The sequence below is a fragment of the Zonotrichia leucophrys genome, chromosome 2 (genome assembly GCF_028769735.1).
Source record: "Zonotrichia leucophrys gambelii isolate GWCS_2022_RI chromosome 2, RI_Zleu_2.0, whole genome shotgun sequence".
In the NCBI taxonomy this organism is placed as follows: domain Eukaryota; kingdom Metazoa; phylum Chordata; class Aves; order Passeriformes; family Passerellidae; genus Zonotrichia; species Zonotrichia leucophrys.
Window position 1 is genome coordinate 42,835,966 of NC_088171.1, and position 16,233 is coordinate 42,852,198.

Here is a 16,233-nt window from a genome sequence, read left to right on the forward strand (position 1 = left end):
AGAAAACTATAGAATTAATTTTTTATCTCCTTTAAAACCTCTACGAAAACCACTTCTTGCATCTTAATTTTACCTATATCAGCAAAATCACAAAAAGGGACTCCTGGTCTGTCTGCCTCAGAATCCTTGGTTAGAATTTCAGCAATAGATAAAAACAATTTCTGAAGATCCACAAAATGTTCACATCCAGTTCTTGCATTAAGATACAAAGCTCCCAGCTTGGTCCAATCCCTTTTTTCCTTGCAGTGCTGAAAAGGAGGTAAAGGATAAATATAAGCAAACCTGATTCCAGAAAACCAAACAGAAAATAAAGTGAAATTTGAGATATGTACCTGGAATAAGACTTAAAGGAGAAAAAATGCAGATGAAATGCTACTGCCAAGAACATTCATGGTCATATGGCAGTTACATGTTGCCAAACTTGCATGGACTGCTAATTACTTCTATCCCTCAAGAAATTAAATTCCTTTTTTCATGTCATGACCCCAATTGAGAAAGCTCATAACTTATTCATCCTATTTAGGAACTGGCATTTATTCAGTATCTTTTTTCCCATGATGCATGCTGAGTTTATGGTTATTTTCTATATGAATTAGTCTTTTGCTTGCCAGATCACTTGATGACTTTGGTGTTAAAGGAGTAAAAAAATCAGTACTGTTTTTTCCCTTTTTATATTTCAATCTCTGGATCTATACAGTATGTGTGATAATATGCAAACTATATTATAATTGTGCATAATGAGTAATCTGACCTTGAACATGAAAGACACAAGCATCCAAATAAAGAATGTTTTACAACATTTTCTTATTCTTTAAAATACTGCTCAATGTTGTCAATTGCTCTGACAATTTTCTTATCTATTTTTATACCAGATATGAATTCCATCTGCCAAATATTGTATTAAATAAATTTTTGGTGAGGAGTGATGTACCACTACCAGTTACAAGCACAACAAATGTAAAGCAGAGGAAATAATTGCTTAAGTTACAAAATCTTTCAATTTGATGCAAAATGAATATAAAAAACTACAAGTATGTAAATCAAAAGACTGACATTACAGAAGGGCCAAAGACAGTTTTTCTCCTGCATGTTAACTCTTCCCACACATGGCTTTGCAGAAGCTCACTATATTTGATAATAAAGCCCACTGATTTAAAAATTTATAGAAATTGCTATTTCATGTAGGTTTTAAAGAAGTCATGAAGAATGCACATACTGTACCTGAATTTCAGCCACTGCTAAGTTGAAGTCAAAAATCCATGTCTTTTCAAAATATCTTTCCTTAATTCTTCCATAAGAAAAAAAAAAAAAGAATACTTGAATTTTAACACATCCTATTGAACAACAAATTCTCAAATATGAACATTAAATAGATGTGATTTTTGATCCTATTTGCTTCACATTACATAAACTGCACACTGGAAATGCTCATTTAAAATCTTGCCAAGGGAAGTTAGCGATGTATTAAACAAATAATTGAGCAGAGCTATTTTCACAGATGCTGCATATTTGGTTTCCACTAAGAATCAAAGGTATGTTTATGAATCACAAATTTAGTTTCTCAACTTTTTTGTGTGTGTATTTGATGCAGACGATACAAAAATGAAAAAGGATCACAATCTGGTTCAAGAGATGGGGAAGTATTAGCAGTTTTTGAACAGATTAGACATTTTGTCCAGCATATCCCAGCAGTACTCAAAAAATGACCCTCCTCCCTAGTAGTGCTGGCACAAATGTTTATGTAGTCACACTGTAAAGGAAACTAGAAAACTACTTCAGATTATAACTAATCCTTGAAGGGTTGTTTATTGCAGAAGTACCATTTGCTGAAGTGGGTAAAAGATACATAAATATTATAAATTATATATTAAACCACGATGTTTCTAATTTGGCTAGCTATATGAACTTCTATCACAGCTGGCAGCAAATTGTACAATGGTGATTGATATGGAAAAACTACTAATTGTGGTCAGAATCTAAATTCTGATTTAACAGTGCTTGGTCTTTAAAACACAGTAGATTGACAGCACTTTAAAATACAATTGGGCATGATATGATAGCATTTTCATTCAACACATCCTTTAAGGATTCCACATAAATTTATAAAAATAGATGCTGAAGAAGGAGCTAAGCAGCTATAATTAGAGAACAGCTCCTTAAAGACATACCTAGACTTTATGTTCAAGACAGTACTCATTTCCCAACTGGAGACTTGCAACTGGCGAAGTAACTTAATAATGTAGTCAAAATGTTCTAACTCAAGGAACATACCAGCATCGATGAGCTGTAATATCAAACAAGGTAAGAGAAGTAAGCACATTAAAAGTTGTGATGACTTAATGCATCTTCAGAGGTAAATGGCAAACAACATTGGGAAGAATACATTGCAGTGAATCTCAGTCAAAAATGAAGGAATAAATGAAAATCTATACCACGAATTCAGCTACTCACAATAACATTTTTCATATTATTTCAGTACTGGTTTTTAAACTGATATGTTTGAGTTTTCAAATAGGCAATATGTGTAAATATAGTATTTCAGAAATTCCAACAAGCAGCAGTAGTACAAATGAAACTCATACCTTACAGAAGGTACTGATTAATGTAGGCACAGCATTTCTTATATTCAAAGAAGCCACGTGCTCAAAAACTTTCAGAAGAACTTCTATAGCTGGCTAATATAGACAAAAAAAGCACATTCAGTTTTGCAACTCCCTTCAATTAGAAAGTGTAGAGATTTTGTAATAGGGTATTCTGAATTACTCCCCTCACCCAAGATTTAAGTACCAGAGTAAAAACAAACCTATTATGTTGGGAATTTAGCTGACTAGTGACTGGAAAAGTACAAGGCCGTGGCTAATTCCAAGTCCTGCACCTGCAAGATAGCGTGTCCTTGGGCCTAGCTGGGTATGATAACAAGTGGACAGAAGGACATGGGAAATAGAGAATGTAGGCCCAAAGGAATGAGGGAGAGTTGATGGTATAGTTTAACCAACAGATCGCTTGGCTTACAGAATATTCATAAGCTTATTATTTGCTGTATAAGTGTCTGATGCTCTCTTCAATAAATAGAACTTGCTGATGACTCACATTGAGCCCAGAGTTTTCCCTGCACCCGACAAATGGCTCATCCCCGACAAAGGCCTCATTCTGCAACGCTATTACTATAAATAGCATAGTGCTCAAAAAACTGAAATTATGAAAGTAAGATTTAAAAAATATTACAAAGTCACCTACCAGTGTCTTGATTTGTACAATTACATTCAATATCTGAAATACTTCCGGCAACAAACAGTTGTTGAGCAATGAAAGAAGAAGATCATTCAGCACTTCAGAAGCAAAATCTATACCAGGAGTAACTTCTTTGTAATACTGCACAAATATCTGGACTGAAAAAGCAATTAAATTGAATTTCACTTTGGGGTTAACTGATGCTAACTATTTAAACAAGTTATTTCCTTACATTTTAGACACAGTGTAATGATGTTAATTGTCCAAGATATTATGGAACAGGGATAGAGAAATATGAATGAAAGGATCCAGTTTGAATACAGAGTTAACCTTTCCAGAACCAAACTGACTATTCTGAAATATGTTGTATCATTGAGCTGAGCACTGTAAGCTCGGTAGGCTCCCAGCAAGTTTAGCTGATTTGGTGCAGCACAAGAAGAATGCACAAACCCAGGTTAGATCTGGTACATGCATCAAGGTAGTAAGGCCTTTCCAGACAGGAAGATTTAGAAGTGCTGTGTTACAGTGGATGGTCTTACAACCTGTTCCAGTGCCACCCTTCCTTGACAAACATGCTCTGTGGCCTGCTGGTCTCCAGTGTTACCCACATTAAAACACTCGTGTTCAGCATGGGAACACTGCAGCACACGGAGCAACTGAATTCCCCATTCTCATTCTGCTGCACTCTAAGAGGCTTTCAAAACCTTAAAGACTGCTCAGGACCGGTGTAAAAGAAATCACTGTCCAGAGTAAAAACAAAACAAAAGCCCTTTCTGACTGAACTCAAAAGCTCAGATGGGCCTGAATGAACTGCAGTCCCTAAAATGTGTTAATCATAATCCTTTGCATATATGGTGTAAGGACTAAACTAAATCTGTTGGGGGTGGGTGCAGTAGCAACACTTAATTTCAAGAGCTTCCATTCTCATCTTTTTGGGTTTCTGATGTTTGGCCAGGGTGTTCAAAAGCACCTTAATAAAATTTAGGTTCTGTTAAACCTCCTACCTGCCCTATTTACATATTTCTACTCCCAAGTCTAGTTACAGTCAGGTATATTCATTTTATGGGGAAGTAAGATTTCTAAGAACCTCCTGAGCTAAGTGCTTATCTAAATTTCTAGCCTTACTGGGAAACAGAACCACTAAAACACAGGGATTGAATGTATTCTTTAATTTGAAGAACTTTTTATTCACTGCTGAAGTGGCAGTCATTTCTCTTTTGGCAGCCTATTTAATTTGCTTTAAATAAGCAAAGTAACAAAGATCATCAACAGCTACTGCTATACCATACCTGCACGTTTTAGGAGGCCTGATTCTTTGATACTAATGTATGTCCTAAGAATTGCCATGCAAATCTGTAAAAAAAGAAAAAAATTATAGTAAAATGTAACTTCAGTTTATGCTGAACAAAAGAACTACTCACAAGCATGAGTTCTATTATATAATGAGCTTTACATTGCTTCCATGTAAGCCATACATACTGAGAAATGATTTAAGAAGGTAATGGGGTCTGTAGGCAAAGGCTCTGTCAAATGGCCAGCAAATCAAACTGAAAAATAATGCAGATGCAATGTTTGGGAAAGAGGCTGCTGGGACCACAAATGTTTGCATGTGTATGTATATAATACAGTAAACAAAAAAAAGAAGAAAAAAAGAAAATTTGAAAATGCAGTTACTTCAGAGCTAGCATAAATGTGGCAGACTGTAAACCACGAAAGGGAAGGAAAAATGTGAAAGTGAAACATGATACGTAAAAATTCCATGAAACTACCAAGAAATCAAAAAATCATCCAGAAATTAAGCTGGTAACACCAACTGTCACAAAGAATCATTCATAAGGACACAGAACAAAAAGCTCAGAACTAACTTGATTTAATGAGCCATTTCACCACAGACTGAAGTGACTAAAAAAAAATCCACACCTAGATATTTTAATGTTATTTAGTATTTGAACATTCTTGTCTTAACATCTTAAGCTGTCAGCTTTGTGATACTTACACATTTTACATATTTACATACTTACACTACTCCATCTCTGCAGATGAAGAAATAAAGACTACTGATGTTATATCTTAGAATTCCAAGTTCAAGAAAATCCCCACCCCCTTTTAGAAATTCTCTGTCACTTCTAGAACAGTCTTTCTGCACAACAACGTAAACTGGTCATATTTAATACTATTTTGTGAAATAGTTAAACATCAAGAGACGGAAAATGCCCTAAATTAGTAGTCATGGTAATATATAACTGAATCAGTTTACTTTTACATGCAACTTCAAAATGACACAGGATTTACTCATGAAGTTCATTATGCAGCAAATTAATTATCATAAAAGCAAAAACACTGGTTTAAGGCCAAGACATCTTATTTTAAAGCCATTAACCTGTTTAGAGCATCAAGCCAAAGAATACAAAAATTATACATCTAAGTATAAATAAAGCATATTGTTTTTATTTGGAAGTAGTATTGCAATGTTGAGCTATATTCCAAGATACACCTTTCAGAAAAACATGTCAAATTTTTGATCATTAATTTATGTGAAGTGTCACTTGGGAACAGGTTAACTCACTTAATCCAAATCTATACTCCCAGGTGGCTGAGGGTATTTCCAGAATAAATTTGAGCTTACAGTAAGGAAATTAGTTTGCTTTCTTATGGAATCCATTTTTTTCCTTCTTTGGACTGACTCCCAAAAAAGGCCAAGATTGCATCTGGAGCTCTGTCTGTTCCAAGTATTGGTGAAATTGCTTGGACAACCACTTGTAGTAGCATTCAATCACGGGACATGCTATATTACATTAATAAAAGAAACTAAATGTGTTACTCATTTACACCTTCTAGAAGGCTCCAGTTGATTTAGTTGTCCCAATTTTGAAAGGTGTAACTGCACCCACAGACTATGTAAAAATGTCAGAATCTTTAAATTTTGAGTTAGCTGTAATAGATTTTGAATGTAGGTACATGAAAGAGATTATTCCTCTTTTCAAAAGGCAGCATATATCACACTATTCTGTCATGTCAGTTGTTTCCCTGACTCATTTAACATGACAATTTAATAAAATCATAATAATGGCCTCTGTGTTTTATACCACCAACCAACCAACTCTCCACTAAGAGCATGGTGCTACTACAATAACACAGAGGTGCTTTTTCAGAAGAACAAGGACAGGAATTCACTAAATACTCCAGCATCTCCCAGCCAGTGCCCATTAATAAGGAAGAAACCCCCATACTGCAGCCTTTATCTCAGTAAGATCAAAACCAGGATCCTTCTTACAGGAATGCTGTGGAAGCTTTGAGATGCACAATTCCTATTCAATGTGGCTGAAACTGACCAAAAAGTTCAAAGGTCATTTAGTGGTGGTTAGAGACACAAATAAAAGACAGTGTAGAATCACATTTCTTTAGGAAGACACATTAAAAAAACAAAACCAAAATCCACCACAACAGAAGCATATATCCAAGGCCCTGAAGTTTTAAGACAACACTAATGAAGGAAGAAATATTCCTATTTTATATATTTTTTGTTTCCGGTTAGGAGGTTCACAGGATGAAGGAAAAGGAGAATATGAAGTCACAGAAAATAAAAACTTCTTCAATAGGATAGGAGTAAAAAAGAAAATCAATGAGTGGGGATCACGAAGAGAAAAGAAAGGCTTGCATAACAACATGTTTTGGAACCACTTATTTAACCATGAAATGATTGCCCGTGCCACATTCTGAAATGTCATTTGAGCAAAACAATTTACTGTATTAAGCTCACTGTGTCTTGTCCTTTCACTGAGGACCATGGAGTAGAATCCAGCAACATCTCCTTTACCCTCTTCTCCATCACTGACACATATTGTTAAGACCCACCCTTCCCTTAAATACTCTGGCAAGTATTGAAATAGTCTTCTGTTTACTTTATCTAACACAAAACAGATTTCACTGTTTGAAAATGAAAGGCATCTTTTAAAAAAAACCCAAAAACTTGATAATTTTTACAACTTGCTGAGCTCAAGAATATCCTGATTTTCAAAACATATGATGTTTTTATGAATTCAAGCATGGCTGTGTTGTGTGATCAACTACAACTGTAAAGTGTTAAATATTAGGAAGTTATGCTTTAAAGCATCAACCAGTTACTTAACGAAAAAGAAAAAACATCATTATGGGGAAAGGTATTTCTCTTCAAACACTCAGTGACTATTATCACTGAGAACACTGAGCTCTAAGCAAGTGGACCATCAGTCTGCATAACAGTTCTCCTGGAGAGATTTATTCCTCCTGGAATAAATGATCCTGCACAAGATCAGATGCCTTTATAGCTTCTTTACCTGTTTTTCTTTTCTGTACTTTGGTGCCACCATGAGGTGCTTGGCCTATTATCATTTTTAAATGGACAGGTCTAAAAACATAAATACATACACAAACAAACAAAACTCAGGCATACTTTTAGACTACCAAGAAAGTTTGTCTAGGTTTGGTGGGTAGAAGTGTTAAAGTCTGCTGGAGTGCTGTACCACAAGTCAAATCAAATGGAATGGATTTTTAATAATCTTAGGCAAACAATTTAGTGTGCCTGTAATATAATGAAGGAATAAAAACCACAATAATTCAGATAAACTAGCTGAAAATTACAATTATTCACAACAGCCTGCCAAAGATGTATCACACTTGAGAAAAAAGGAAAAAATGTTCCATATAAAATAAATACAAAAGAAAAGAGAAAACATTAAGAAAAATAAAACCAAATTACACTGATGTATTTTAAAAATTTGGACACAGCATATTTAAGATATCAGGAAGGTGGACAAGCTGCTTTAGGTGTTAATTTTTCTAGCAACCATGTCTAACAGGTTAACTGCAAGTAATTTTTTTACATTGTGATGCAGAAATTTTTTACTTACTGACATCAATGATAAAATTGCACTCATACCAGTAAGATGGTAGGTAAGAAATAAATCTTGTAAGACCTGATGAGGACAAGTTAGGCATTTGTTATTGCTATTTTGTTATTGCTATATTGTTACCTGCTTTGATGTTTTTATTTACTTTCAGTTAACTTACAAAACTTTCATACAGCAAATTTCAAAATTTTTTTACTTGTCAGTACAACTAGCTTGCCTTGCACATTTCTTGGAAGCATTAAACTCAAAATGCCTCTCTTAAATGATCTGAAAATGATTTGAAAATTTGCCCATCATTGGAAAAATATTCTTGCTTGCAAATATTATGAGAATTGCTGCTCTATTTAAGAAGATTACAGCATCTTAAAACAAACACGCCTACTGTTGCACCAAATATGCACAAGGTAATATACCACAGATGGCTTTTGGCCTTAAAAGTACATACAAAGTCTTTGCACAGGTTTGCTTCAAGTCTCTGATGCCCAGGATAGAAATGTCTCAGAATCTGCTACTCTGTATTTGTACAGCCTAATTGCTGATGTATGTTAAAGCACCCACTAGTTCAAAATTACACCATGTTTAAAAAAAACTTTAGAAGATCTTGGGAGGAAGAATTTCTCAAGAAATTTTTCATCCATCATTCTCTGATTGATTACTTACTTTCCACATATAAATGAACAAAGGAGATGATGCTTTGGTTTTAAAAAGTGTTCACATTTAGAATATTTTCCCTACTTCACTAAATACTTTACCTTTTCATCCCCTTGTCCTGGAACATGACAGAACCAACATTTTGTTCTTTCACACCCACGTGAAGTCATGAAATAATATCTGCAGTATTTACGGGGTAAGTTAAGTGCATCAAGGATCTGCTGGACTGAATGAGAAGCCTGGAATAAAATAAAATTACAACAAGCAGAAAAAGCCAAATAATATTTCTTGAAAGGAAACATGGTCTTTGTTTTTTTAAAATTTAAAAATATCTACAAACTCTAAACAAAATCAGAAAATGTGATCTATAATTCAGCCTCTGAAACAACCCTCACCTCTCTACTGTACTTGCAGCATTTCTAAGATCAGTCCCTTGCCATATCACGTTACTGTCTAATACAACAAAAGCCTGCCTTGAAGACCACAAACAGGGATAATGCAAGAACTGCTTAATGAGATGGACAATGAGTAGAGAGGAAGGAGAAAGGTGACAAGTTCCTGCATAGCTCTGAGTCATCATCTGAGAATTCTGGGGCATCAATTTCCTTAACCCTTTTCCAGCGCCCAGCATCATGGATAAAGCAGGCTGTGGTGAACATGTGAAACCTTGTCTGCTTTTCAGTTCTATGAACATCAATAAAGCAAAAATAATTATTTGATTTTGCTTAAGCTGAAAACAGAAATCAAGAAAAATTCACTGTGAATAGCAGCCCCTTCATCACTGGTTTTGTTCTTGTAAATTATACTTACTCAGTGATAGCATCTTTAAAGGTGTAAAAACATAAGCATATACAGATTCACAGTTTGTGACTTGATACATGGGGAACTGTCTGAATAGCCATAAGAGATTTAGTGCCAAAGGCAAAGATTTAACAACTTACACTTGCATTTTTCTCCATCTTCCATGGCTCAAAATCTCCACAATTCTTCAATGGCAGTGAAGTACTTCTTCCCGAAGATTTGTAACCTAAAAATTAGGATGAGGGCACAAATCACATAATAAAAATGAATCATATTGAAACCATTCTCATTTGTCTTATTTTCCTTTATATTTATAGTTCTTTCAAGTCACAGCAATGATTAATGAAAGTTTGATTAATGCAGTCTAAAGCCAGTAATTTAAATTACAGTTTTCTTAATTATCCTAAAAGTGAGACTTTACACAAACTTCAAGAGTAAGCACATTTAAATTAAAAACTTCACTACTTTATCCAAGGATCCTGCTCTAACTTACAGAGATAAGAAAAGGAATAAAAATATCCAGAAGTTTTAATTTCAAAACCTACCCACTTTATCAGTAATCTTTGCATTCCAACATCACTAGCCCTAAATTTAAGCTATTTTTTCTGAACTGATAGAAAACCTTTCATATTCTTATGTTTTAAGCAAGGCAAGTAGAAAGTTTAAGCCCAGTATGAGTAACTGGTTTCTTAACCATGAAACTTGGTTTTAGAACTTTAATTATTATTGAATGGCAGTTTTCTTTCTTTGAAAACTGAATAATGTTAATGGAAGATAGAAGTTCAAGTTTTCAACTCCATATCTAAAGACAAATGAGAGTTTTTGAATGCCCTGCATTCTAGGATTCCCATCTGGCCCCTTTGAAGAAGTGAGTGCTCAAAAGACAGGGTGCTTAGCCCCTTCTAGCAAACTGAAGTTACTAATGAGCATCCAATAATTAATGTTCTTCTATAGACTGGTGCTAGGTACATAGCTCTTCATCTCCATGTCTTCCTAACAGATAGGGCTATCCCAGGATAGGAAGCATAGAGCACAATGCAGAACAATGAGTATTAAATGTTATGTGTTATATATCCCTAACTTTAGGGATTCCAACATGATGTATTGTCACACTGCAAAAACTTGTGAAGTGACAGTGGGCTGCAAGTTCAGGATTGGATACATTTAGTATTCAATCCAAGAAAACGGCTGAGAAAAGAGCTAACCACAGCTGAAGAAAAATGCCACGGGGAATTTGATCTTTCTCCAGATTCTTGCCATCCCCAAGCACAAAGTTTTTGACCAGCTCCTTTCAAGAGTTTGCATTCTCCCTTGCTGACTGTAGGTCAGACTTGTAGGGAAGCAGGCCCTGAAGTGGAATAGCAAATCCTGCCTGCACAGTTCTGGGAATAAAAGGCTGCTTTGCCCTGTCTGTCCTAGCACAGAAACTCTTGCTTTGGCAACTTTCAAATAACTTTAAGAAGGAAGACTTTGAAGAGATCTTCAGAAGGTGTACTCTGAAGGCCCAAGACATGAATAGTTTCAAACAACTGGAGTCTGAAGACATATTCAAAAATTATTTTATAGCATATGCTTCTTGCACTACCTGAAAATGCTGTTAAATGGCATGATGATAAAATTGTTCTACAAGCTCAGACTGACAGTACAATTTGAAACTAAACAAGAACCCCTGTCACTGATCTTAATTCAAGAAATCCATGTTTATAAATAGCCATTTTAGTCAATAATTCTAAAAACAATTATTTCCAAAGCACCTGTTGCAAAGAAACAGAATGCAGTATCTATCCACAAGTAATTGATTCCTATTTTTCTCTATCTTGTATGCCAAATAAACCACACATTTATGCAAGGCTAAATGTCAGATTTGTTATGTGCAGTGACTCCAGTTCCATTATGATTTCTCGGGTGGCACAGATATTTTTCCCACATGTGAAACAGACTGGGTCAACAAGAAGTGCTACTTATGAAATCCATATAATTATTTGATCCAGTCTAGTGAATGCCTCAAAACAATTTGAATTGGCATAAACAACAAAGTTCTGACTTTCAGCAAGGTGGGCAAACCACTTCAGCAAATCTTACTAAGAACAATCAACCAACCCAATCTGCAGTCACATTCTCTGACCACAAATAAAGGGAAACAAGTTACTTGCTGATAACACATGTCAAACACAATGTGTCAGACTACTAAGAATGCATGCGCTCCCCTACCATTAAAGTATCTGAGAGGCAAAAATACCAGACAGAATTATTTCTAGAATAGAATTTTGCTAAAAACCCAACCCCAAACCTCTCACTAACCCACCAAGAGATCTTGCAGTTTTACTTTTATATATGCAAAGTAAAACTCCAGTCAATATCTTCAGGAACTGAAGACAGTCCTTACGATTTCATTGGCAAATAAAGCACAAATAAAAAATTATGACGGGCTCATCAACACAGCATACAATACCATTTGTCCAGGATTTCATCTCTGTAGTTCCACTGAAGATATTTACTTTTTGGTCATTCAATGGCAATCCTGATAGCAATTCACAGTTCACTTTGTATTTACAGTCACTGTTGAATATTAAAAACCAAAATTTTGTTAAAATTAGTTAACCAAATTTAACATGGGTTCCATTCATGTACTGCATGCCTTAAAAGAAGGATTAAGTGTATAAAAGATGAGAATTTCTTCAACACTTTATGCAACACTTTATGCAACACTTCAAAACTTGCCATAAATTTAAACAGCCAGCAGTCCCAACAATTTTACTTTCATTACTCTCATTTGCCTGGTCCAATCTGATTATGATTTTAGCTGAGATTATCCTGCCCTAGCGCATGACCATACGAAATTCGATAAATAAGTAGAAAACGCACCAGTGAACCACTCCCTCCACCATGCTGACAAGAAGATTGAGATGATTTCTGTCACCTCTGAAGAAGCATCTACTTAATCTTAGTCTGTTATGTAATATCTGCCAAAGAGTAAATCCCAAGGCTCTTCAAATTACATCTAAAGAGTCAACTGTTCTCTTTCCTAAAAACTGACTACTGGACAGAAGATTTAGGTGATTTCAAAGAGAACCCTAATTAAAGACTGTTCTGCTTTTATTCTCAAATATGTACATTCAAGAGAATTAAATGACTAAAATGTGGTGTTTTCAAAAATAAGATAAAAATATTGCTAGCAAAACACTTGGTAATCTCTTCTGTATTTGTAAACAAAGCCACAGGGAAAACAGAATCCCCTTTCATGAGATCTTGCTCCCCTTCCCCCTTTTCATTAAGAATCCTGGTTCAGTACAATCCTGGTTTTAACCTGCTTGCTCCTCTGCAGACAGAGTTGCCACCTCCTATAAGGGATTCCAGATATTTAATACTTCTCATAACCAAGACAATTCAAATAGTTCCTAAACTTTAGGATGTTTTCAATATAATTTGAAATAAAAATGCTAATGTAGAAAGAAAGAAATTGCAGTTAACAAACCCAAATTTTTCAAGACGAATCTTTATTCTCATCAATGCATTTGGGTTGGTTTCCAGAGGGAACAAAAAACCTGCAGTTTTAGTTACTCAGAAATTTCAGATTACCACATAAAATCTTATGCTTCTTCATGATGCTAGCCTCAGTTCTGACACAATAGGATTTTCACGGCAGTTTCCCTTCAGATTTCTTTAATCTAAACATGAAACCACACACTATTTTGCCAGGAACTGTAAACTATATACATCTACAAGCATTTTTTTAGTAACAGCATCACTAGAAGAGGAGTTTGCTAAATAAGAACAGCAACTGTTTTCTTCTAGATAAAACTTTGCAATGGTAACATTTTTCAGTAAAACTAGAGAAAAGTTCAACTCCAAAGGAAGGCCTCTTCTCTAACCACACAGAGTACTGCATTGCACAAACATAATTTGTTCAGCACAATCTACTTATTCTGTAATATATAGAACTATTTATGCTACTAAGGCAAATTTAAATGGGTACTTTATAGCAGAAGGAGGAGCTTGGAGCTCTCTAGTGGATTAACAAAAAGATGCAGTATTCTCTAACAGACTTCTGGCAGACTCAAGTCTGTCACAGAAATGTGAGCGTGGTTGGAAAAAAGCAGTACACTCTACTATGTCAGCTAAGGTTTCTTGGTTATTTTGAAAATTACTATATCCTAGTTTCAGCCAGGACAGGGTTAATTTTTGCAGTAGCTAATTGGTGATTACTGTTCCTAAACCACAACACTCTAAAATAAGCTATTTCTCTCCTAATTACTTGAGAATTTTATCCTAAGTATACCTTTCCTACAAAAACGAATTCTCTCTTATTTCTGGATTGCTGATGAATGAAAATGTCTCAGTCTGACAGTAATTCAGGCTTGGACAATCAGCCACAGTATGAAGTTCAACAAGGGAAAGTGATGGATTCTGCATCTGGAATGGGACAGCCCTGCAAGCACAGACAGACCAGGGAATGAAAGGCAGGACAGCAGTGCTGTGGAATGGGACCTGGGGTCCTGGTTGATGGCAAGCTGAATGGGAGTCAGCAGTGCCCTGGCGGTCAGGAGGGCCAAGTGTGCCCTGGGGGGCATCAGGGACAGCATCTCCAGCCAGGCAAGGGAGGGGACTGTCCCGCTCTGCTCTACACTGGTGTGGCCTCACCTTGAATATTTTGTGAAATTTTGGGTGCCACAATGTAAGAAAGGCATTAAACTATTAGAGAGAGTCCAGAGGAGGGCAATGAAAATGGTGAAGTGCCTTAAGGGGAAGCCTGGTGAGGAACGCCTGAGGTCACCTGGTCTGTTCAGCTGCAACTTCCTCGTGAGGGGAAGAGGAGGGGCAGGCACTGATCTCTTCTTTCTAGTGACAGGACCCAAGGGAATGGCCTGAAGATGTGTCAGGGAAGATTTAGGTTGAATATTAGAAAAAAGTTCTTCACTCAGAGGGTGGTCAGGCACTGACAGGCTCTCCAGGGAAGTGGTCACAGCACCAGCCTGGCAGAGCTCAACAAGCACTTGGACAGTACTCCTGGGCACATGGTGTGACTCTTGGGAATAGCGCTGTGGTGGGCCAGGAGTAGGACTTGATCCTCATGGATCCCTTCCAACTCAGCTTACTCAGTGATCCCGTGATTCTGTAAATCAGACTAAGAAATGTGTACAATAAACACTGCAAACACAGCTTGAAGCTAGAAGAACAGTAAAGCACGTCCTTAACTGCATGTGACATGTTTTTAAGCACCTTTTTCTACTGCTGTACAAATATTTGTCAGCCTGAATTTGAATGAGATCTTTCAATTCTTTCATAAGCAGAAAAGAAAAAGGAAAGCTTCATGACTTATTTATTACTATTTTTTGGTTTTGTTAAGTTCTGGTTAAGTTCTATTGTGGCAAGAAATGCATCTCATGCTATGCTCACATTGAGATGCAAAAGTGAGACACTGTCATGAAGTTAGTATATTTTGTCACCAGTCAAAAGTCAAAATAAGCCCTATTGTCCTGTCAGGCTATGACTACACTTGCTCTGTACTTTGTGGAGTGAAATTATATTATTTCATGTATTTATTTTCTTCATCACATAGTTACAGTAACATGGAAAACTGAATTAAATACTGGTGGTTTTCAGGTAACAACAACATGTTTTATTTGTATAGTAACTGGGGAATGGCACAGGTTACATGAAGGACACACTATATGTACCTTTTTCCAGCTTCACTCTTATTTTCTTCTTCAACATCAGGCACTCCATCTGCAAGCTGTAACTGTGAAGATATTCATAAGTTATTTTCAGGTACAACAAAGCACTACTAAGGCTGTTATACTTTACAGACTTAAAACTGTTAGAGATCATTGCAAGGCATGGTAAGACTTAACTGTAAAAACTGTTATTTGCTGTGTAGGATTATTCCTACCACATCTTTGTTAATGAACAGACTGGTTTATACACTGTGTTCTTTAAAATAGTGGTTGTTAACTGGAAAAAAAGACAGTGTGACTGTCTTCACTTCTCTTTGCTCCCATGATAATCTCAGCAATTTTTATGCCCACTGCCCAACTTTAACTGTGCCTGACAGATGGGTGGAACACCACAAAAGTTATTCCAACAAGTTTAATGAAATTTAAAACTGCACTGAGGAGGAATTTAAGCCTTTTTCTCAGCTCTATGCAATCGTGGACAGTTAAAAAATCCCCAACGATATGGAGAAAAAAGACAGCACAAAACATATTTGGAGGAGAGAATCTGAAAAGACTAATTCAGAATGAAGTCAGAGAATCCTGGCTTCACAAAGTAACTTAGGACTTCATATTCTATTACAAATTGATTACAGCCAAAGAACTAGAGATGACTATGTTCTCATTGGATTTCCAAACTTTATTTTACCACTTCCAGAACAGTTTTGCATTTTCTCCATGCGTAGTTTTTGCCCTTCTCACAGGATTATTAACTGGAAAAACCATCACAAAAGCATAATCTGAAAATCCCCCCGGATGGTAGAGTACCTGCAACAAGGGTTCTGCCATCGCATTCCCCCTGCAGGTGTGCACTGCTATTTTCTATCCACATACAGAACGGTTTAGGTAAGGCTTAGTATGCATCTTGTGGTTTAAGTTTGGGTTGGGTGAGATTATTTGTACATATTTTCTACTGTCCAACACAGCATAGAAAAGGAAGCACTAGGACA

The 16,233-nt window shown here is 36.0% G+C and overlaps 1 protein-coding gene across 1 annotated transcript in view; it reads right to left on the reverse strand.

Moving 5' to 3' along the window:
• TOPAZ1 (testis and ovary specific TOPAZ 1) overlaps positions 1–16,233 on the reverse strand; it is a 39,384-nt gene that overhangs the window by 11,739 nt on the left and 11,412 nt on the right. The window contains exons 6-15 of the mRNA XM_064703338.1: positions 15,251–15,312; positions 12,025–12,131; positions 9,713–9,798; positions 8,873–9,010; positions 4,521–4,584; positions 3,238–3,389; positions 2,583–2,675; positions 2,169–2,284; positions 1,222–1,288; positions 74–248 (exon numbers count right to left, since the gene is read on the reverse strand). Coding sequence (XP_064559408.1) covers positions 74–248; positions 1,222–1,288; positions 2,169–2,284; positions 2,583–2,675; positions 3,238–3,389; positions 4,521–4,584; positions 8,873–9,010; positions 9,713–9,798; positions 12,025–12,131; positions 15,251–15,312 — 1,060 coding nt within the window. The remainder of the gene's footprint in view (positions 1–73; positions 249–1,221; positions 1,289–2,168; positions 2,285–2,582; positions 2,676–3,237; positions 3,390–4,520; positions 4,585–8,872; positions 9,011–9,712; positions 9,799–12,024; positions 12,132–15,250; positions 15,313–16,233) is intronic.